The 24,627-nt window shown below is 37.8% G+C and overlaps 5 protein-coding genes across 5 annotated transcripts; all 5 read left to right on the forward strand.

Annotated features, from left to right (window-relative positions):
• Positions 1 to 4,061: 4,061 nt before the first annotated feature.
• LOC132793530 (osteocalcin 2-like) lies at positions 4,062 to 4,481 on the forward strand. Its single transcript, XM_060803496.1, has one exon. The coding sequence runs from the start codon at positions 4,062 to 4,064 to the stop codon at positions 4,479 to 4,481; it is 420 nt and encodes a 139-aa protein (XP_060659479.1).
• Positions 4,482 to 6,262: 1,781 nt separating this feature from the next.
• On the forward strand, positions 6,263 to 6,898 carry LOC132793532 (period circadian protein-like). The gene has a single exon (XM_060803499.1). The coding sequence runs from the start codon at positions 6,263 to 6,265 to the stop codon at positions 6,896 to 6,898; it is 636 nt and encodes a 211-aa protein (XP_060659482.1).
• Positions 6,899 to 8,952: 2,054 nt separating this feature from the next.
• On the forward strand, positions 8,953 to 9,612 carry LOC132792396 (period circadian protein-like). Its single transcript, XM_060801753.1, has one exon. It carries the CDS (start codon positions 8,953 to 8,955, stop codon positions 9,556 to 9,558), a length of 606 nt encoding a protein of 201 aa, XP_060657736.1. The 3' UTR covers positions 9,559 to 9,612.
• Positions 9,613 to 12,232: 2,620 nt separating this feature from the next.
• LOC132793537 (sericin-1-like) lies at positions 12,233 to 13,883 on the forward strand. Its single transcript, XM_060803507.1, has 2 exons — positions 12,233 to 12,647; positions 13,607 to 13,883. The coding sequence occupies exons 1-2, from the start codon at positions 12,233 to 12,235 to the stop codon at positions 13,822 to 13,824; spliced, it is 633 nt and encodes a 210-aa protein (XP_060659490.1). The 3' UTR covers positions 13,825 to 13,883.
• A 10,079-nt stretch (positions 13,884 to 23,962) lies between these two features.
• Positions 23,963 to 24,430, forward strand: LOC132793549 (uncharacterized). Its single transcript, XM_060803522.1, has one exon. The coding sequence runs from the start codon at positions 23,963 to 23,965 to the stop codon at positions 24,428 to 24,430; it is 468 nt and encodes a 155-aa protein (XP_060659505.1).
• Positions 24,431 to 24,627: the final 197 nt, after the last annotated feature.

Raw genomic sequence — 24,627 nt, forward strand, 5'->3', positions numbered from 1 at the left:
CAAAATTTGTACACACATTAGTAAATTATATATTTTTCAAAGAGAACGTCTTATTGATACAACTGATTTTATTTACCAACAATTGTTTATTCAAGTTAAATCCATTTTGCTATAAAAGTCTTGTAACTTTCGCAATCTAATCATTAAAAGCTTAACAATGCGTTTTACATTGGCTTTAGTGATCGCTCTTGTCAGCTGCCTGGTTGTTGTTAGATGCGCTGACACCGCCTCTTCGGATTCTTCCGCGACCTCGTCAGCAGATCCGAGCACTGGCTCGACTTCTTCAGACACCACTTCTTCAGACTCTACTCCTTCGGACTCCACTTCCTCGGACTCTACTCCTTCGGACTCCACATCTTCCGACACCAGTTCCTCAGATACCAGTTCCTCTGACACTAGTTCCTCTGACAGCAGCTCCCCAGACACCACTGAATCTACAGAAGCTGAAAGACTTCAGCTTTTGAAAATCCTCGAGCTCGTAAAAGAACGCAATGCAGAAAAACGTCGTCTTAATCGCGGTTAATAGTCCTAAACTTTAATCTAGGATCTCTTCCTAAGAGTCAAAATATACAAATTGAATTCAATAAAATTATTAAAATGTTAATTACTTGTTTTTTATAATCTCGATATATCTATAGAAATCTACAAAATGAATATAATGATATTAGCCGATTTTTCCTAAATTTTTAGAAGACCTTACCTTTACCACAGTGCTTCGTCTCGTCAGCTGCCTGTTTACTCGATGTTATATATGATACCATAGCGAGTCCTCTTATCGGACTCTTAACGGATTCCTCCCCGAGTCCTTCAACAAGTACTACTTTTCACTTTTGATTTAGAAATTATAGAATTTTAGAAAATTAAAGGGGATTGTGAAATGTTTAATTTTGTTTTTAATAAGCTGATATTTGTTGGATACTTGGCTACGGAAGATTCTCTGTCAATATTCGAATCTATAATGTTGCAAATATCTGACATCATTGACAAATTATCTGATATCATTCCAAGGCCAATCTATCACAATAAAAAGCCAGATTTCCATGTTTGTTATCTTATAAACAAATAAGAAATCTCGACAATTAGATACTTGCTATAATACAAATAAGAATACTAAAATATACCAAAATCTTTCTTTTTTTATCAATTTATTATTATATTTAAAATATACCATAGAGAACAAAATAAACCAAATAGTCAACCGAAGCCATTAACCAGCTTGTATCAATAAAATTATTTTTTTTAATTCAATTAAAAACTCAACCAAACTTTTAACAGTGTGGAAAACTAAGTATTTATTTTTGCGTGGGCGGAGGTAGGCGTGGCAATAATCTAAAACAAATTTGGCGTATTTAGTTGCGGTAGTTTTGTAGATCGCACTATAGTTTCTTTGGTGAAAGCGTTACAAAAATTACCAGAATATGATCATTGCGTTTGGAGCTCATAGGAATTTGGATTCTTTCAATGTATAGGTCTTTAAAATGCTCAGCCCACACAAACCTTAATGAGTTTCTTACGAAGATACGCATTAGCCCAAACCAAAATTAATTTAAAAACCGAGCAGTTGTTTTATAAGTACTCATATGTTTAAACACGCTTTACAGTAATTGCTGTATGTTATGAATAGACCAAACACAAATAAGGGAATCTTTAACTCAAAAATAGTAACTTTCCATTACAACACCTTAATTCTTCAATAAATAAAATAAACAGTATATTTACAATTTGTTTCTAGTAAAAGAAATGTGAAAACTGTGCTTAAGTATTACAGAATTAAAAAAATATCTCTATTTAAACAACTGTTTCAAGATGAGCTGCCTAATTTTTGCCTCCAACGATCAAACCGAGTGCTATAAAAGCCTTGTAACTTTCGCAATCTAATCATTAAGAAAGTCAATCATGCGTTTTACATTGGCATTAGTGATCGCTCTCGTCAGCTGCCTGGCCGTTGCTAGATGCGCTACCACCACTGGCTCGTCAACCACGCCTACAACCGGTTCTTCCACAACTCCAGCGGCAAGCAGTTCCACGACTCCAGCAGCAAGCTCTTCCACGACTCCAGCAGCAAGCTCTTCCACGACTCCAGCAGCAAGCTCTTCAACCAGCCCGTCTACAAGCAGCTCCACCAGTCCATCTACAAGTCCCTCCACAAGCTCCACAAGTCCTTCCACTAGCTCCTCCACAAGTCCTTCCACCAGCTCTTCAACAAGTCCTTCCTCAACCTCATCCACAAGTCCTTCCACCAGTACCTCAACAACCACCAGCACCACAGCCGAAACAACCGAGGAACAAAGACTTCAACTCCTAGAAATTCTCGAAATCCTGAGAGAGAGACGTGCTCGCCAAGCAGCCCTTAGGCGTGAACGTGAAGAAGGTGGCCTAAGGCGTCGACGATTTGGCCGAGAGAGGTTCGCACGTCGTGGTTGACTGACCTGAGCAACAAGCTAAGGGCCAAAATTGCAGAATCTATTTTCATTTTGATTTAAATAAAAGACTACTAACAAAAGCATAATATAGTAATGTCATTAATTTATTTGATTTGTAAATCACTCTAATTGAAGCACGTTTTCATTATGATTTGCAAATATATCTTTCGGAATTCTTTCATAAATATTTTTGGCATACTATATGTCTTCAAATAATAATTGCAGTACAAATATATTCAAGTTTGCTAAGCTCGCGTTAAATGAGTAAACAATATCTGACAACAAAGCAATGCAAAACAAGTAAGAAAGCTACAGTCGAGTGTACTCGACTGTGGGATACCAGCTACCCATTTTGAATAAAAGCAATATATTTTGTGGTATTATCCTCAAAATATACCAAATATACTACAAAAATACTAAAAATATACCAAATGGTATATGTGGTATATCGATATAGTACCGTATTCAGAATATACCATAGACGGCTCAATATACCAGATTGTCAGCCAAAGCAACTAAGACCCCTAGTAAGTAGGCGTTTTTCCCATACAAAAGTATTTCTATAATAACTTGCATAATTTTTATCTGATCGCAACCAAATGTGCAAGAATCATACCTACTATAGTTATTATTACATATACCAAAATTCGCAACTCTAGCTTTAAAATTACGCTTGTTATTAGATTTTTTTGATTTTCGGGGACGGAAGTGGGCGTGGCAAAAATTTGAAACAAACTTGATCTGCGTGCAAACATAACAAATGCTGTCGAAAAAAAATTATAGCTCTATCTCTCGTAGTCTCTGAGATCTAGGTGTTCATACGGACGGACGGACAGACACACAGACGGACAGACGGACAGACAGACAGACGGACATGGCTAGATCGTCTCGGCTGTTGACGCTGATCAAGAATATATATACTTTATAGGGTCGGAGATGCCTCCTTCTACCTGTTACATACATTTCCTGTCGGCACAAAGTTATAATTCCCTTCTACCCTATGGGTAGCGGGTATAAACATCAGAGCCGAACAGAAAATATATTGAAACAACTGATTTTAATACATAACACTTGTGACGTGGAAAATTTAGACAATCAATGAAATTGCTAGAAATTTAGACAATCATTGAAATTGCTATAAGAGACGGACAACTCTCTCAGTCTAATCATTAAGAAATTTCGCAATGCGTTTTGCCTTCGATTTAGTCTTTACTCTCGCCAGCGAGCCGATCGTTGTTAGATGCGCCTCAAGGATTTTGAACACCAACATCTAAAGTAAATCCTTTCTCTCAGATTCTGTGATATCTTCTTAATTGCAATTAGTAATACAATTGAACGTTTTCTGCTGTTTTCAAAATAAATTCATGTATGCAAATAAGATAATCGCTTGCACAATAATAGAAATTTTCCACTAGCTAACAACACTTCAGTTAAATTAAACACATTTAAATATTTGCTTTTAATTTCGTACAAATTTTCTACAGGCATGTAGTATTACATAAATTCAAATATAACGTCTTATTGATACAACTGATTTTATTTACCAACAATTCAATTTTTTAATGTACATACAAGACAACACTATTTTGCTATAAAAGGCTTGTAACTTTCGCAATCAAATCATTAAGAAGCTTAACAATGCATTTTACATTGACTTTAGTGATCGCTCTTGTCAGCTGCCTGGTTGTTGTTAGATGCGCTGACACCGCCTCTTCAGATACTTCCGCGACCTCATCAGCAGATCCTAGCACTGGCTCGACTTCTTCAGACACCACTTCTTCAGACTCTACTCCTTCGGACTCCACTTCCTCGGACTCTACTCCTTCGGACTCCACATCTTCCGACACCAGTTCCTCAGATACCAGTTCCTCTGACACTAGTTCCTCTGACAGCAGCTCCCCAGACACCACTGAATCTACAGAAGCTGAAAGACTCCAGCTTTTGAAAATCCTCGAGCTCGTGAAAGAACGCAATGCAGAAAAACGTCGTCTACTCGCCGGCCGCCTTCACATTGGCGTGGTTGTAAACAATCGTCTTAATCGTGGTTTATTGGCCTAGACTTTAAACTAGAATCTCTTTGTTTAAGAGTCAAGATATGTAAATTGAGTTCAATAAAATGATGTTAATAGTAATTACTACATGGTTTTATTATAAATTCATAAAGAATCGGTATATCTCCTGAGGTTTGTAAGGTGAATTATATTCATTTGTTAGATTTTCGACAATTTCATATGTTTTTAAGAACGCTACAGATGAGTAACCAATTCCTGATAGCAAAGCAACGAATAACAAGTAAGAAAGCTACACTCGTGCTTGACTGCACGATGCCCGCTTTCTATTGTCAATAAAGGTAAAACAGTGAGGTATTATTATAATATAAATAATTAAAATACCGAAGAATTAATTAAATATACCGAAGACTTTATTTGATATATCGATATACTTATATTTGTTAGTATTTTATTCCGCTATATATTCGATCTTTTTCACTTGTCCAAAATCTAAAAACAAACTTTATCTTCTGTCAGAAAAAACAAGTGCTGTCGAAAAATGATTGTTTTATCTATTATAGTCTGTGAAATCTTGTTTTCATTAGAATGGATACGAAGAAATGGACATACGGACTTGGCTTTTTATATCTTTTGTTGGTGCTGATCTAAAATGTATATACTTTATTCGGCCGAAGATGCCTCATTCTGACTGATTCATACATTTTCTAAAGGCACAAATTTAAAATTCACTTCTACCCTATTCCTAAATCAAAAGTACCTTTCTGTAGTAGTTTCTCTAACAGAATCACCATAATTTATTCAAAGGCCCTATACCAGCCCCATTTTAAAATGTTCAAATACGTTCGCAGTCCTGCGTATATATGGAAGGGTTCAGCAACCTCCTGAAGTGGATCGTTCGTTGCAGTTGAACGACCGACACACAGAGCACACAAAATAAACAAATTGATTTGAATAAAATGTTAATAATGAATTTATACTAATATAGAATCTGTGCATCTATACAGATCTCCATTTTTTTTTTCAATTTCTGTCTACATTGGCCTGAGGTTTTATATTGCTACATTTGTATGTAGGTAGTACATATACGTGATAAAATCTTAGATGATGATTGATATGAAATATAGCAGTGTTTATTATTATTTATTATTGCTTTCCATGTATGTTCTGTAAAATTAAAACATGAAGAACGCTGTCATTGTGAGCGTATTAGATGCTTTCAATTTACATAAGTTTTTCTAAATCCGTTGATATTTAATACTCCAATATTCCGATCATATCCAAGAGCTCAACAGATTGGAAGAAGTACCTATGTATGCTTGGATTGACCGTTTTATAAAGACTGTTGGCCTCGGCCACCCGTATCTTGACGTTCTTTTGGGGGTGTTGTCGTCATGGATCGCACAACCTTGCTGCCGAGGGTACTACTCGAGATGAAACAAGGCTTGTCTGCCAAAAGATTGGAGTTGTATGAATTCAACGCACACCATAAGCTTTGTATGAGCTTACGAGTACCAGAACATGGCGTTGCTTCACGTTTCATTAAAAGTGTGTAATTACCAAATAACTAAACTCTTACCTAAAATTATAGTATTATTTTAATTACGGACTATTCCTAATATGCGCAACATATGTTTCAAAATGTAAATAAATTGAAGACACGCGAAACCAATCCTATTGTATTATGTCTCTGTGATTTTTTTAATAGATCAACAAATCTCTATTGAAACAGCTGGTTATAGAGACATCTTTCTTTTTGATGATCATCGAATTTTGCTATATAAGTCTGCCAACTTCCTCAATACTATACAATTATTAAACAGCGTAACAATGCGTTTTGCCTTCGTTTTCGTTTTTGCGCTTATCAGCGGCCCAATCTTTGTTAGATGCGCCTCAACGGATACTACTGGGGGCACAACCGGCTCAACGGGCTCTACCGGCAGCACAACGGGTACTACAGGCAGCACAACGGGTACTACAGGCAGCACAACGGGAACTACAGGCAGCACAACGGGTACTACCGGCAGCTCTACGGGCACTACCGGTAGCTCAACAGGCAGCTCAACGGGTACTACCGGTAGCTCAACAGGCAGCTCAACGGGTACTACTGGAAGCTCAACGGGCACTACCGGTAGCTCAACATCGACCCCAGCAGGCAGCTCAACATCCACATCGTCAAGCACCCCAGCAGCTAGTTCTTCCACCAGTACTTCCTCCAGTCCTTCTACCACCCCATCCACAAATACTTCTTCTTCCGATACCAGTTCCAGTACCACAAACGATTCAGCGGAAGTCGAAAGACTTCGCCTATTGGAAATACTTAATCGTCTGAAAGCTCAGCGTCGCCGCATGAGAAACGAGCTCCGCAAATCAAGAGCTCGTGCAGCCGCGATCCGAAGAAGACGCAATGCTGCGGCTAATAGGCGCCAACGCCAACGCAGAGGTAGGATCAATCGCCGTGGATAAGGGATTCAGTAAGGGCGCTCAATATAGATAATATTATATTAATAAAATATATTTATAATGCAAGCATAATTATTGTTGTTTTTAATCAATTGCTACACCGATCTACATAATATTATGGCAATCTGCCGATTAATATGCAATATATTTGACTCTTCCATATTTTAAGAGTACATATAAATGTAAAACTTAGTTAACCTGAAGTGCGATCTTAATTATAATGTTGTTGCTATGTTAATAAAAATTGGCTGACTAAGTAAGTAACAGGCAAATGAGCTGACCATGAGATATCCGCTATCAATATTCAATTAAATTTTAATAGTGCATAGGTTATATTATCTTTTAAATATACCAAATTGGTATACCAAAAAATATACAAAAATTTACCATAGATGTTCAAATATACCAAATTTTCAACCAACTTAATTAATGGCTTCATTGTCAATTATTTCTTCAATAACTTCTAAGTTTTTATCCGTTTGCAACCTCATTTTTAGAAATCATAAGGTTAGTAACATAGTCATAATTGTTGTGCCAAAAATATGTTTACCATTCTCTAAAAAATCGAAATAAATCTAAATCAAACATGATAAATTTTGCCAAGCTTATAAAATCTTTTAATCTTTGCTCAACATTTCTACGATCATACGAGGACCCGAATACGGCATGCTTCATGTTTCATATAAAGTGTATAGCTAATTAAAGCTCAGTATCTACTTTAAAATTTAGTTTTCTCTTAATTATGGAATATTCCTAGCATGCGCAACATATGTTTTCAAATATTTGCTTTCTACAAAAATTAAAACCACCCAAAACAAATCCACGTTTCAGCACAGACAAAACATAACATCACACAAAAGATTTCCATTTGCCATTTAAGCACTTCACTAAGTAGGCACTAAGTAAACAATTTCATTATATAGAACACACGTTATTAATCTATGTCCCTGTGATTTTTTTAATAAATCAACAAATCTCTATTGAAACAGCTGGTTATAGTAGGATCGTTCTCTTATTGAGCATCGAATTTTGCTATATAAGTCTGCCAACTTTCTCAATTCAATGTGCGAAAAAAAACTTTGGAGATTTGATTTGAATAAAATGCTAATAATGCTTTGTAGTATTATATACTATATATACATACGTAGCCATATACATACGTCATAAAAACAAGGGAAACTAGACTCTCATGGGGGTCCAATGTAATGGCGATCTAATGTGTGAAAATATTTAATAATATAAGGGCCGTAAAGAATATTATGTAAAACAAGTAGAAAGCTGCAGTCACTTCGAGTGTACTAGACGCTTAACTTTTTTATCTATCTAAATCTATCTACTATCCAAACTACTCTAATTTTCCGATCCTGTCTAAGACCTTCGCTCTTCAAAAGATCGGAGAAGTGTCTATTATGGATTCAACGTTTAATGAAGACTGATGTCCTCGGCCACCTGCACCTTGCCGTCTCTTTGGGGGTGTTGTCGTCTTGAATCTTAAAATCCTCGATGCGGGTTGAAGAGGCTTGGATATCTTACGCCAAGGGTACTGTTTGACCTAAAAATCGATCGTCTACCGTAAGATTGGTAATGCATGTACTCTACGTATACATATGATGTATGTATTGCGGACTTTCCTCCTTACTAATCATTGTTGGGAGCTTACGAGTTTAATAAAAAGTAAATTTGAATTAATTACTAACTCAGCACCCATGTATCCAAAAATGTTGTTTTATTTTAATTACGGAATATTCCTAACATGCGAAACGTATGTATGTTTCAAATTATTTACTTTGCAAATAAATTGGGTACACTCAAAGCAAATTTATAATTCAACCAAAAACAAAAGCACTGAAGGCTTCCGCCAGTTGAACTCATCTCCACTGAGTAAACATTTTCATTATATAGAACACAAGTTGTTATATTTCCCTTTGATTTTTCAATAGATCAGTAAATCTCTATTGAAACAGCTGGTTATCGTGACATCTTTCTTTTTCAAGAGCGCCAAATTTTGCTATATAAGTCTGCCAACTTCTTCAATTCAATTATTAAGAAGCTTAACAATGCGCTTTGCCTTCGTTTTAGTTTTTGCTCTCATCAGCGGCCCAATCGTTGCTAGATGCGCCGCAGCGGATACTACCGGCACAACGGGTACTACCGGCAGCACAACGGGTACTACTGGCAGCACAACAGGTACTACAGGCAGCACAACGGGTACTACCGGTAGCTCAACAGGCAGCACAACAGGTACTACCGGTAGCTCAACAGGCAGCACAACGGGTACTACCGGTAGCTCAACAGGCAGCACAACGGGTACTACCGGCAGCTCCACGGGTACTACTGGAAGCTCAACATCTACGTCGTCAGGCACCCCGGCAGCAAGTTCGTCCACCAGTCCATCAACAACCTCTTCGACTAGTCCTTCCAGCAGCCCATCATCGACTACTTCCACAACTACTCCTTCCGACAGCAGCTCCAGCACCACTACCGATTCGGAGGAAGCCGAAAGACTTCGCGAAAGAATTAGGCGCTTGAGAGCCGAACGTCGCCGATTGAGAAATGAGCTTCGTAGATCAAGAGCTCGTACAGCCGCGATCCGAAGAAGGCGCAACGCTGCAGTTAATAGGCGTCTACGCCAACGCGCAAACAGGATCAATCGCCGTGGTTGAAGTATCCAGTGAAGAGTCTCAATTTAGATAATTTCAAATTAATAAAATATAAATATTGCAAACATAATAATCATACTTATATACTGACTACTAGCATACAAAAGTATTATAACTTTGTGCCGGCGGGAAATGTATGTAACAGGCAGAAGGAGACCCCATAAAGTATATATATTAATAATCAGCGTCAACGCCTAAGTCAGCCATGTTAGTCCGTATAAAAACGGAGACTATCAGGCATGTTCCAGTATTCACTTTTGGTTTTCGTTTTGAAAACGAAAACGAAAAAATTGGTGCTCCCGTTTTCACTTTCATCCTTGCCATACTTTTGATGGAATGAAAAAGAAAGTTAAAAATACTTGTATAATGAAACGTATGGCATTAAATTTGTTGAAGTTAAGTAAAATATGTTTTATAAAAATTATTTTTTTTAATTTAATTACTTAAGTGCTAAAATATTATAAAAAAAAAAAGTAAGAAAGTTACAGTCGAGTGTGCTCGACTGTGAGATACCCGCTACCCATTTTTAATAAAGGCAAAATATTGCGGTATCATTTTCAAAATATACCGAAAATACTAAAAAATACTAAAAATATACCAAATGGTGTGTTTGGTATATCGATATAGTACACCATTCAAAATATACCATAAACGGCACAATGTGCCAGCTTGTCGGCCAAAGCAACTCAGACCCCTAGTAAGTAGGCGTTTTTTTACAAAAGTATTTCTTTAATAACTTGCATAATTTTGATCAAATCGCAACCAAATTTTCAGGAATCATAACTACTACAGTAATTATTGTATATACCAAAATTCGTAGCTCTAGCTTTAAAATTACACTTATTATTCGATTTTTTTGATTTGTGGGGGCGGGAGTGGGCGTGGCAAAAATTTGAAACAAACTTGATCTGCGTGCAAACATAACAAATGCTGTCGAAAAAAAATTATAGCTCTATCTCTTATAGTCTCTGAGATCTAGGTGTTCATACGGACGGACGGACGGACGGACAGACGGACATGGCTATATCGTCTCGGCTGTTGACTCTGATCAAGAATATATATACTTTATAGGGTCGGAGATGCCTCCTTCTACCTGTTACATACATTTCCTGCCGACACAAAGTTATAATACCCTTCTACCCTATGGGTAACGGGTATAAAAAATTCTTGAAATCACCGGAATGAAATCCATTAAAAAGGTGGCATCCCCTTTTTTTGTGGGAAACATCTGATTCCCGTTCAACTCTGATTTCCGTTCAACTGCTTTTTAAAAATGTGAATAAAAAAGTTTATTTTAACAAAATTACTAATACATATATGTTATTGTTTGCAGGGGAGAACACAAATCAACATTGCAGGATGAAATTATTCTTAATTTTATGCAGGCTAACGAAAGTCTGGCGCGTGGATTCGCCAAAGGCGATCATGTGGCTGCATAAGCTAAGTGGAGCGAGCTTGCCGGTGCCTTAAACGCAATTGGTCCTCCAATTAAAGATGTTGCGGGATGGAAAAAGGTATGAATATCCTCAGAATTATGTCAAACTAATATATTGTAATAATATATTCCAGGTTTGTTGCGATTGGAAGGCCAATATTCACAAGAAAATTGCCCAAAATAAGGCAGAGGTCAGGGCTACGAGCGGGGGTCCTTACTCCCAGCAATCGGTGACAGCCATGGAGGAGGACGTGGCGAGCGGGCTTTTTAAGATGGTCGAGGAAGTTGGTGCTCCAGCATATGGAGCACAAATCACCATGGTAGAAGAAGAGTAAAAGGGCATTTTTTTGCGTTGTTTGCTTCTGACCAAAACACAAATCAGCTGTTTCAGCGGCAAGAAATGATGAGAAATGAAACGTTCCGATACCAAACCGATAACTCAAAACTCGTGCAAACCTGTATAAGATATAGAGCTATAATTTATTTCGAAAGTTCCTTGTTATTTTTGAATGCAGATCAAGTTTGTTTCTAATTTTTACCATGCCCACTTCCGCAGTCGAAAATCGACAAAAATCGAAAGAGCAAACAAATACTTCTGTATGGTAAATTACGTCTACTGCCATCGGGTCTTAGCTGATTGCCAATTTCAATAAAAGCAAAATAGTGAAGAGGTGGTGTTGTGACTAAAATATACCGAAAATACTACTGCATTTTTAGACCCTTGACTTTTGATCTTCCCAAATCTATATACCTATTGTGCCTATTGATTTGATTGACCGTATATTAAACATGTGGGCATCCCTGTAAGGATGTTGTGATCATGGATTTCACAGGTCGTCCTGGGATAACTAGCGTAAATATATATATATTATATATGAACCCAAAAAACGATCACCTGCCTTCGATTAGAGTCGCATCTAATCTACGTATACGTATGTATATTGACGGGAGCTTACGAGTATCTGAATACTAATAACTCAACACTTACTTGAAAATTTGGTCTTATTTTAATTACAAAATATTCCTAAATTCGAAACATATGTTTTCAAATATTTACTTTGTAAATAAATTGAAGACACGCGAAACCAATCCTATTGTATTATATCTCTGTGATTTTTTCGATAGATCAACAAATCTCTATTGAAACAACTGGTTAGAGAGACATCTTTTCTTTTGGTGAGCATCGAATTTTCCTATATAAGCCTGCCAACTTTCTCAATCTAATTATTAAACAGATTAACAATGCGCTTTGCCTTCGTTTTCGTTTTTGCGCTTATCAGCAGCCCGATCTTCGTTAGATGCGCCTCAACAGATACTACCGGGGGCTCAACTGATACCACCGGCGGCTCAACAGGCTCAACGGGTTCTACTGGCAGCACAACAGGTACTACCGGCAGCTCAACAGGTACTACCGGCAGCTCGACTGGTACTACCGGAAGCTCAACGGGTACCACCGGTAGTTCAACAGGAAGCTCAACGGGTACTACTGGCAGCTCGACAGGTACAACCGATAGCTCAACAGGCAGCTCAACGGGTACTACCGGCAGCTCAACAGGAAGCTCAACATCGTCAAGCACCCCAGCAGCTAGTTCTTCCACCAGTACTTCCTCCAGTCCTTCTACCACCCCATCTACAAATACTTCTTCTTCCGATACCAGTTCCAGTACCACAAATGATTCAGCGGAAGTCGAAAGACTTCGCCTATTGGAAATACTTAATCGTCTGAAAGCCCAACGTCGCCGCATGAGAAACGAGCTTCGCAAATCAAGAGCTCGTGCAGCCGCGATCCGAAGAAGACGCAATGCTGCGGCTAATAGGCGCCAACGCAGAGGTAGGATCAATCGCCGCGGTTGAAGGATTCAGTGAATATATATGTATTCAATATATGTAGATAGTTTTAAATTAATAAAATATAAATTTTTCAGGCACAATAATCGTGTATTTTTTTTCAAAGTGTATAATTTATTATTTACTCAGCACCTACTTTTAAAATGGTCCTCTTTTAATTGCGGAATTTTCATAGCATTCGCAACATATGTTTTAAAATATTTGCTTTCTAAAAAATAATGAAGCCACGCAAAGCAAATCCATACTTTAACACAAACATAGAAACACAATAGATTTCCGCCATTTTAGCACTTCTCCGCTGAGTAAACAATTTCAGTAAATAGCACATAAATTATTGTATTCTGTCAAGGCGATTTTGTAAGAAGATCAACAACTCAGTATTGAAACAACTGGTTATAGTGACATCTTTCTTGTTGATGAGCATTGAATTTTGGTATATAAGTCTGCCAACTTTCGTAGTCTAATCATACAGAAACATCACAATGCGCTTTACCTTCGTTTTAGTTTTTGCTCTCATCAGCGGCCCGATCGTTGCTAGATGCACCACAGCTCCGGCATCCTCTTCAACTACTCCGACATCCAGTTCTTCAACCACCCCGGCAGCCAGTTCTTCAACCACCCCGGCAGCCAGTTCTTCAAGCACTCCGGCATCCAGCTCTTCAACCTCTACGCCATCCACTTCATCAACCTCACCGTCATCCACTTCTTCCAGTAGTGATACGACCACTACTACCACTACTGCGGCCCCCACTACTGCCACCACCGCAGCCAGTACTTCTTCTTCTTCTTCTTCTAGCACCTCAACTGTCGCAGAGGAAGAGAAAAGACTTCGTAAATTGCTTAAACGCCTGAGAGCTGATCGTCGCCGCATGAGAAAAGAGCTTCGTAGATCTAGAGCTCGTGCAGCCGCGCTCCGAAGAAGGCGCAACGCTGCGGCTAATAGGCGTCAACGCCAACGCGCAAATAGGGCCAATCGCCGTGGTTGAAGGATCCAGTGAAACCACTCAATAAACTTAATTTTAAATTAATAAAATATAAATAATGCAAGCATAATAATTGTATGTTGTTTATTAACTGATGTAATCATGGATCTTATTTAATTATCAGTCTTTTAGTAAGTAGGTGTTCATACGGTCATGGCTATATTGTCTCGACTGTTGACTCTGATGTAGAATATATGCATACATTTTTTAGGGACGGAGTTGGCGTCTTATGCCTGATACATACATACATACATTTCCTGTTCGCACACACTTATAGTACCCTTTTATCCTTTGGTTGGTGAGTATAATTAGAAAAACTTCGGCCAGCATATCTATGTATGTGATATGATATTAAATATCTGAAATAAACTCATCCTGGATGAATTTCTATTTAACCATGTAAATATCCGCATATAAAGGGACGAACAGTTGGCCATGACTACATTGACTTAGCTAATGATAATGGATAGATATGCTTTATGTGATCCGAGATGTCTTATCATATCGATTTTGACAATTCTAATAATGTAAAGGGTCTTATTAATATACCTAAATACGGAGATGCTTCAAGTTTCACTCTTAATGTATAATTAATTATAATTAATTAGTCCTCTTTTAATTGAGGAATATTCGCAACATGCGCAACATATGAATTAAAATACATATTTGCTTTCTAAAAATATTTAAGCTACGCACAAAAAATCCACACTTCAACACAAATACAAAAACACAATAGATTTTCGCCATTTTAGCACTTTAGCACTTAAATAGCAAACAAATTATTCTATTTGCATTGCTACATTAGCAGTCTAATCGATGCGCCACAACGGATGGTATCGCCTCCTCATCGAGCACCTCTACATCCAGTTCTTCAAGCACTTCGGCATCAAGTTCATCGAGCAATCGATCTCAGGCAAGCAACATGTTCGTTCTGTTGGACATGGATGAGGAAACTGATGATGCTGATGAAACAACTGTAGGTTATACTAATGTCACAGTGAACAACGCAGCAGTTATCAATAATGACAATGATGAGGCTGCTTCTGGACGTAGAGCCAAAGCCACCACAAATAGTAGTGCACACAAATAGCCTTAGTGACCTATTTGAACTCATAGATGAGGTTGCTAATAGAGACAAAGCTATCGTTAAGGTCAATCAAGGCGATAAGAATATCTCCCAAAGACAGTAATACCTACAGAGCCATTGTGGACCATATGGATAACGTTGGCTTGGAATTTCATATCTACCAAATGAAAACAGACAAGCCGTATAGAATCGTTGTAAAAAGCCTGCACCATAGCACGTTAAACAGCGACATTACGGAGAACTTCAAAACTCTTGGCTACGAAGTGCTACAAATCCACAACCCAAAATCAACGACAAATACTAATGGCAAACTCAATATCTTCTCCATTAATGTTAACCCTTGTGCTAACATTAATGATATTCACAAATTTAACACTCTTTGCCGCCAAAAAGTGAGAATCGAAAGGATGCGTAAATCATCCGAAATAGCGCAATGCTTAAGATGCCAGGAGTATGGGCACATTGCCAAAGACTGTCGCCGTCATCCAAACTGTGCCAGATGTGGAGAAAACCATCACTCCCAAGATGCTTTACCTACTTGCTATCACTGCTCAGGAAGTCATATGGCCAGCTACAAGGGCTGTCAATGATTCCAGAAGTTTCTGCGTCGTTCAACTGTACCTGCTAAGGGCCAGAATAATGCAAAGCCGACGTGTCGGACGAACGTTAGGCCTCTCGAGCATTATCCCAAGCTGCAACAGGCTCGCCCTAGCACAAGATCTAAGCGTCAAGCGACGCAACAACATCACCCAACCATACGCCAATCACAGCCTGGCGCTTCCAGCGGTGGTCTCTCTTATGCTGCAGTTACTAGAAGTAATGACGGACCTGCTCTGCGTCGACTCCATAATCTCCAAACGCAACAAATACTGCAACAACAAGCTGTGAGCGAGCCAGCTTACACTGTTCAGACACTGTTACAGCAGCAGCAGCTACAATTTCAAAATTGGCAGCAACAACAGCAACAGCAGCAATTCTTTCTATGGCTACAGCAGCAGAAACAGGAGCAAGAACAGCAACGCAAACAAGACAACGATCGCCTGGAAAGACTGGAAAAAATGGTGCTTGACATGGCCAATACGATTCGTCAAAGGTAACTCCTAGCTCCAGTTTAACGTTCCAGAATCACAATGAATCCACTAAAGATTCTTATTTGGAATGTGAACGGCATAGCTGGAAAAGCCAAAGAGGTTGAACCCTTTTCGCACAGCAATAACATTGACATCATTCTGTTGTCTGAAATTAGGCTCAACCGAGGACAGACAGTTAAAATCTTTGCATATGCTTTCTATCCCTCCTACAAGGCATCGAGACACTTACTACTCAAATATCAACAATTATAGTTGCTACTAGGAGATATGGAGGTTAGTGCTAAAAATTGCCCTCCGAGAAATAGACTTGAAGAAAGAGACTTCATTGACATACTTCATACTAGCGGTCAACGATATCTAATTGGCGGAGACTGGAATGCTAGACACTGGATGTGGGGTGACACATACAACTCACCCAGATAAATATAAAACATAGCTGGGACCATAATTCAGATCACCTTGAGTTAGCCTCACAAGGGAAGCCAAACAGCTTCATGCAGCTTCAACGGAACAGGTCAGGATCACGCAACACCATCTACAGACGGCTCTGTCACTTCCCATTAAGCCATTGAAAACTGAAGAGATATGTGACGTCATCAAATCGTTAAATACCAAATAAGCACCTGGCATAGATAGGATATGCCATCGCACGTTGAAGGTTTTGCCAATGAAGGCTATCCTCTCTATTGCAAACATTTTCAGTGCCATGCTAAGAGTGCAGGTGTTTCCAAAGCAGTGGAAGATGGCTACGATTGTGATGATTCATAAACCACGCAAACCTGAAGCTGAAACAGAATCCTATCGGTCAATAAGCCTGCTCCCATCGTTATCGAAGGTATTTCAACGACTTATTGCCAATAGACTCCATGATGTCATGAGAGAGCGTCACATCTGGCCGGAGCACCAGTTTGGTTTTCGCGAAGGGCACAGTACAGTGGAACAAATTCACAGGCTGGCAAAACATATCCTACAAGCGTTTGACGACCTAGAGTACTGCAACGCAGTCTTTATATGCAACAAGCCTTCGACAGAGTATAGCACGATGGCCTTCTGTGTAAAATAAAAATGCTGCTACCTGCTCCATTCTATGGAATCTTAAAATCGTATATGGATAGACGCGAATTCAAGGTCAAGTTAGAGACTCATTTTCTACAACATGCCACATGAGAGCTGGAGTCCCGCAGGGTAGTGTTCTAGGACCACTGCTGTTCTCTTTATTCACCTATGACCTACCCATCCCAATGGGTGCATATATGGAAGATCCCTCCAAGGCTCTCATTGCAACTTATGCGGACGACATTGCTGTATTATACAACTCTTCAAGCCGAGTAGAAGCTGCAAACGGACTCCAAGGATACCTGGATAGCTTGGCAGCTTGGTGCAGAAGGTGGAAACTGAAGGTCAATTCCACAAAAACAGTAAACCCATGTTTTACTCTGAAAAGATTAATCTCCACCACTCCAGCTATTCACTTCGAAGGCGTGACACTGGAACAACCTACTTCTGCCAAATATCTTGGTATCGTTCTAGACAAGAGACTCACTTTTGCGCCACACTTAAAAGCTGTCACCAAGAACTGTGGCCAAAGGCTGCAGAAATTGCGCTGGCTACTCAACAAAAGAAGCAAAATGTCTCTTCGAGCAAAGAGAGCAGTATACGTACATTCCATAGTGCCAATTTGGATATATAGATTGCAGATTTGGGGGATTGCTGCCAATTCAAACTACAATCACATCCAAGTACTGCAGAATAGGGTGTTACGACAAAAGTCAAACTGCCCTTTGTACGTGAGAGGATCCACCCTACACCGCGATCTGAAAATACATTCTGTAGAGGAGCAGATTGGCAGACACACAAGCTGATATAGCGACAGGTTGCTAACCCATAGAAGCAGACTTGCTAGGAGACTCCTACCAGCTAGACTGTTGATGCGATTGAAGCGTCAAGGTTTCGCCAAAGCGTTCACCCAATCGTAAACTTCACATAAACTCCTTAAGCTAATTTGAGGTTTGGCCCAAATAAATACATTTTTTACCTGTGTTGTTATAGTATTATTTTCTTCCTGCTGGTTCGATACTTAATAAATAAGCTAATTATTTGAAAAACTAAAAAAAAACTCCAGTAACACAAACGATTTAGCGGAAGTCGAAAGACTTCGCCTAAGGGAAATACTTGATCGTCCGAAAGCTCAGCGTCGCCGCATGACGCAAATCAAGAGCTCGTGCAGCCGCGATCTGAAGAAGGCGCAATGCTGCGGCAATCGCCGTGGATGAGGGATTCAGTAAGGGCAGTCAATATAGATGAAATTATATTAATAAAATATACTAATAATGCAAGCATAATTATTGTTGTTTTTAATCAATTGCTATACCGATCTACATAATATTATGACTATCTGCCGATAAATATATTACATCATTGGAGGAGTCTTTTAAGAGTACATGTGAATATAAAACTTAGTTTACCAGAAGTGCGATCTTAATTATAATGTTAAGTAAGCAACAGGCAAATGAGCTGACCATGAGATATCCGTTATATTCAATATTCAATTAAATTTTAATAGTGCATAGGTTATATTATCTTTGAAATATACAGAATTGGTCTTCCAAAAATATACAAAACTTTACCATAGATGTTCTAATATACCAGATTTTCAACCAACTTAATTAATGGCTTCATTGGCAATTATTTCTTCAATAACTTTTAAGTTTTTATCCGATTGCAACCACATTTTCAGAAGTCATAATTGTTGTGCCAAAAATATCTTTGCTATTCTCTGTTTTAGCGTGGGCCGAAGTGCCGTCAGCAAATCTAAAAAAAAATGATAAATTTCGACAAGCTTATAAAATCCGTTAATCCTTGATAAACATTTCTACGATCTTACGAGTACCTGAATACGGCGGACTTCATGTTTCATATAAAGTGTATAGTTATTTAAAACTCAGTAACTACTTTAAAATGTAGTTTTCTCTTAATTATGGAAAATTCCTAGCATGCGCAATATATGTTTTCAAATAATTGCTTTCAAAACAACTTAAAGCCACCCAAAACAAATCCACATTTCACCACAGACAAAACATAACATCACACAAAAGATTTCCATTTGCCATTTTAGTACTTCTCTAAGTAAGCACTAAGTAAACAATTTCATTATATAGAACACAATAGGTTTAATGGTGATTATCGTGACATCTTTCATTTAAAAAAACGCCAAATTTTGCTATATAAGTCTGCCAACTTCTTCAATCCAATTATTAAGAAGCTTAACAATGCGCTTTGCCTTCGTTTTAGTTTTTGCTCTCGTCAGCGGCCCGATCATTGCTAGATGCGCCTCAACGCCTACCGCCTCCACAACAACCCCGGCAGCCAGTGCTTCTACAACTCCAACATCAAGTCCTTCCACCAGTCCAACGACTAGTCCTTCCACTAGTCCTACCACTAGTACTTCTACTAGTCCTTCCACCAGTCCAACTACTAGTACTTCCACTAGTCCTACCACTAGTACTTCTACTAGTCCTTCCACCAGTACTTCCACCAGTCCATCAACAACTACTTCGACTAGTCCTTCCAGCAGCCCATCATCGACTACTTCCACAACTACTCCTTCCGACAGCAGCTCCAGCACTACTACCGATTCAGAGGAAGCCGAAAGACTTCGCGAAAGAATTAGGCGCTTGAGAGCCGAACGTCGCCGATTGAGAAATGAGCTTCGTAAGTCTAGAGCTCGTACAGCCGCGATCCGAAGAAGGCGCAACGCTGCAGTTAATAGGCGTCTACGCCAACGCGCAAACAGGATCAATCGCCATGGTTGAAGTATCTAGTGAAACCACTAAACAAACATAATTTTAAATTAATAAAATATAAATAATGCAAGCATAATAATTGTATGTTGTTTATTAATTGATGTAATCATGGATCTTATTTAATTATCAGTCTTTTAGTAAGTAGGTGTTCATACGGCCATGGCTATATTGTCTCGACTGTTGACTCTGATGTAGAATATATGCATACATTTTTTAGGGACGGAGTTGGCGTCTTATGCCTGATACATACATACATACATACATTTCCTATTCGCACACACTTTTATTCTTTGGTTGGTGAGCACAAAAAGACAAACTTCGATCAACAATTCTATGCATTAAACTCATCCTGGATGAATTTCTATTTAAGCATGTTCACAAATTCGGTATCTATTTGTTTCTGTTGATAGGTTCATAACATAATGAAAACTCCGCATATGAATGGGTGAACAGTTGGCCATGACTACATTGATGATATCGATTTTGACAATTCTAATAATGTAAAGGGTCTTATTACTATACCTAAATACGGAGATGCTTCAAGTTTCACTCTTAGTGTATAATTAACTCAGCACCTACTTTAAAATTAGTCCTCTTTTAATTGAGGAATATTCGCAACATGCGCAACATATGAATTAAAATACATATTTGCTTTCTAAAAATATTTAAGCTACTCACAAAAAAACCACACTTCAACACAAATACAAAAACACAATAGATTTCCGCCATTTTAGCACTTTAGCACTTAAATAGCAAACAAATTATTATATTTGCCTTGCTACATTAGCAGTCTAATCGTTGTCCACAACGGATCGTACCGCCTCCGAGCACCTCTACATCCAATTCTTCAAGCACTTCGGCATCAAGTTCATCGAGCACTCTGTCATCTAGCTCAACAAGTACTCCGGTATCCAGTTCTTTAAGCACTCCGTCATCCAGTTCTTCCAATAGTCCTTCCACCAGCCCATCCACAAGAACTTTTCTTCTAGCAGTACAAGCGGTTAAAAATTTTTGTTGGTTTAATCTTAGATTATATTACAACATTCTGCATATCTGCTGATGAATGTAGTACCTCTTTACACTCATAAATTTTTGTAGGAAAGTACCTCGAACAAGCTCTAGAAGTTGAATTGTTAATAAAATTAGAATTATGGGATAGACACATTATACTTGTGCTTACAATTACAATAGCAAAGAAAACTCGCAAATTTAAATTCAAGAATAATGTTCTCAAAATCAAAGAATATTATTTTAACTCCAGGTAAATAAAATTTGAAAACTCACTACTTAATCACGTTATAATCTTTATTATTATTATTTTTTTTTTTTCTTTGTGTTCGCGTAAAAGTTTTGGCGTAAGGCTAAAACACTTTTTGAAGGTAATCGATATATCGGAAATTGACTTCGACTGTTCTCATCAATTAAGTTGTTTGATAATTTGTGGGATGCGTACAGATCTGACTGTTATCAATTATGTTTTAATTTCATGACGCCATGAACCTAAGTATTTTAATCTGAATCAAATTCAATAATTGAGTTGATGCGCTATGGATGAATATATTTAGTCAGAGTTTTAAAACTCTTTTTTTTTCTATTTAATTATTATATTCTTCTCCTTGTATACATTAACAATGTCAACTGGACATATCTCCTTTGGAGTCTGCAAACTCTTCCATAAATACAATTAGTATAACACTTTGCTTTATGCTTATTGCTTACAAAATAAATTCACCTATGCTAACAAGCCGGGCTGTCGCTTAATAATAGAAACTTTCCACTAGCTAATAGTCTCTAACGCAAATATAAATATAAAGATCTGTTTTGTGCTTCTCTCAAATTGGGAGTTGGACGACAGACACAAAGTCGCTATTGAAACAACTGGTTATATTTATGTATAATTGAGACTTTTTTTAAGAAAAAGATCAGGTAATTTTTCTATAAATAGCTTAAACCTTTCATAATCTAATCATTTAGAAACTTAACCATGCGTTTTACATTGGCTTTATTCATCGCTCTCGTCAGCTGCCTGGTCGTTGCTAGATGCGCGGACACCACCTCCTCGGATACTTCCTCCGACTCATCATCGGATCTGTCCAGCAACTCTACTTCTTTGAACTCCACTTCCTCAGAAACCACTGTTTCGGAATCCCCACGTCCTTTACTTAAGGGTCGACTTCACATCGGTGTCATTATTAACAATCGTTTTCACCGCGGTTAGTAGACCTGGAACGAAATTGAATTAAACGATAATATTGCAATACAAGCATAATTAAATAGTTTTACTACAAATTCTTATGGAATCAATAAATCTAGATGATATGTGTGTAAATTGAATTAAATAAATTGAGTAAGTTTTTCGTCTATTTCATGCTATGCTCAGCACGCTTTAGATGATTAACAATATCTGACATCAATGTCGCAAATCTGAAGCAAACCCATATTGAAGCATTTTTTTTATTTAAAAATTCCTGCCATAGACAATTTATAAAACGATATTATAATGATATTTTACATATTTCGATTAGATGGAGTCCTAGACTTTAAAAGCATATTTCTGAATCATAAAGCTACTTTGCTGTTTTCCTTGTGTTCGGTTATTAGCTCTTTGGCAGCTTAAATATTCGGATCTCTTTGTTGGATAAATGCCATTCACAATATTCGCCACAAATCCCATAGCTTTTGGTTCTCCCAAAATATGGTCATACTGCTAACCCGTTGAATGTTATCAACTATATCGTCTACCAATCTTTCCATCAGCCCATTAACGAGAAGTCTCGTTAGCCCTGAAATACTTCAGTTCTAGCACCAGAAACACAGTGGTGGAAAGACGTCGTCTATTAAACATAATTTCTCTCTGGAAAACTCAGCATCGACGCTAAAGACCCAGATTCGCAACAAATCCAGCTCAGAAAAGCTAGTATGGTATATAGCGAAGTGGCTTTATGATTGAGGAGAATACTCTTAAAGTCAAAGACTCCTTGTAATCAAAATATACAAAAATATATAGCGATGTTAAATTTCTGTGTAACGCCTATCAATTATTTTTAATTAATAAAATTTCCTCAAAGCCACAAGCTCAAGTGTTTTAATAAATTGACTAAGCCTAACAATAAGTGATCATCTCTTAAAATTAATAGTAATTGATAGTTCTAATAAACTGTAATTTGCTATAATCGCTAAGGATACATTGGTAGATCACTACGAAGCAGAAGAGAATTTTTTGTGAGTTCTCGTACTAGATGTTTTGTATGAATGAAAAGGTATTTTCCTTATGTTCGGTTATTAATTCTTTGGCAGCTCGAATATTGAGATCTATCTGTTGAAAAAATTGCCATTCACAATTTTCGCAATCAATCCCAACGCTTTCGGTTCTTACACAATATGGTCACACTACCCCATTGAATTATTTTTGCCAACAAGTTCTAATGTCCACTTCAGACTAGAAATGTTTTTAAATGACAGAACAAAAATTTTAAACAACGGGAAAAAAGTCTAATAATGGAAATATAACGTATTATATTGCTAGAAAATCTTGTGTCGGTCGTGCGATTCCATTATTTGGTATTTTTAATATTTGTGGAAAATTAAATAATTGTTTTGGGTTTTTTTATTCAGGTTTACAATGAACTTCACATCGACGTTCGATTAAACAGAATGTAAAAGAAAATATTTTAATCTGAATTGTTTATTTGATGCGCCTTTAATGAATAAAGTTAGTCAGTAGACCAAGATTTAAAAGTACAATTATTACGTTTTTCCACATGTTTTCATTAACAACACCATCAGCACATTCCATCCATTGAAGTGTGCGAGCTTATTTGGCACTTGGCTCATGCCTTTTGTTTTATAAAATAATATCACTAAGGCAAATAAACCAATCTGTAACCAATAGAAACGATTCAAGAACGAAAAGTTCCCAAAATAAATAAACTATAAATATAAATATCTGTTTTGCAATTTGTCCAAATTGGGAGTTGGCCAAAAGATCAACAACGCCACATAATGACTGAGATATAGCATTACATAAAATCGAACAAAAGTCGCTATTGAAACAACTGGTTATATTCATAAACAGTTGGGACCGTATTATGTAAAATATCACGGCATTCTGCTATAAAAGGCTTGTAACTTTCACAATCTAATCATTAAGAAGCTTAACCATGCGTTTTACATTGGCACTAGTGATCGCTTTCGTCGGCTGCCTGGTCGTTGTTCGATGCGCCACCTCGGATCCTACAGGTAGTGCAGATCCGACCTCTTCAGATCCTTCGCCGACCACTTCAGATCCTTCCCCGACCACTTCAACTCCTACTACTTCGACGTCCACTTCAGATCCTAGTACATCGCCGACCACTTCAACTCCTACAACTTCGACGTCCACTACAGATCCTAGTACATCGACATCCACTTCGTCTAACAGCACTACTTCGTCTAACAGCACCTCGACTGCATCAACAGAGGCTGAAAGACTTAAGCTTTTGAAAATTCTTGAACTCGTGAAAGAACGCAAGAAGGAAGCAGCAAATGCAAAACGTCGTGTAGTTGTAGTCAAGGTCGTCGAACCTCGCACCGTTGTGAAGAAGAAGGCTGAAGTAGTGGTCACAAGAAGGATCGTTCGTCGTGGTTGAAGACACTAGACGGAAGTCTAAGATTTAAAAAAAAGCATATTGATTTAAATAAAATGCAAATAGATCAAGCACAATTTAATTGTTTTACTATATACTCATATAGATGAGTCCAAAGGTATCTTTAAACTAGAAAAAACAAGCGCTTAAATTCTTTTTCAGCAGGAAGACTTTATTGGTCGAGTAGTATATAGTAAAAT

The sequence above is a fragment of the Drosophila nasuta genome, chromosome 3, assembly GCF_023558535.2.
Source record: "Drosophila nasuta strain 15112-1781.00 chromosome 3, ASM2355853v1, whole genome shotgun sequence".
NCBI lineage: Eukaryota > Metazoa > Arthropoda > Insecta > Diptera > Drosophilidae > Drosophila > Drosophila nasuta.

Excerpts from the sequence above, each read along its gene's own strand:
- LOC132792396 (XM_060801753.1), top strand. The coding sequence starts at position 8,953 with ATGCGCTTTGCCTTCGTTTTAGTTTTTGCTCTCATCAGCGGCCCAATC.
- LOC132793537 (XM_060803507.1), top strand. The coding sequence starts at position 12,233 with ATGCGCTTTGCCTTCGTTTTCGTTTTTGCGCTTATCAGCAGCCCGATC. Across the intron at positions 12,648-13,606 it reads TACTTCTTCTTCCGATACCA|CCAGTACTTCTTCTTCTTCT; the intron begins GTTCCAGTACCA and ends CCACCACCGCAG.
- LOC132793532 (XM_060803499.1), top strand. The coding sequence starts at position 6,263 with ATGCGTTTTGCCTTCGTTTTCGTTTTTGCGCTTATCAGCGGCCCAATC.
- LOC132793549 (XM_060803522.1), top strand. The coding sequence starts at position 23,963 with ATGCGTTTTACATTGGCACTAGTGATCGCTTTCGTCGGCTGCCTGGTC.
- LOC132793530 (XM_060803496.1), top strand. The coding sequence starts at position 4,062 with ATGCATTTTACATTGACTTTAGTGATCGCTCTTGTCAGCTGCCTGGTT.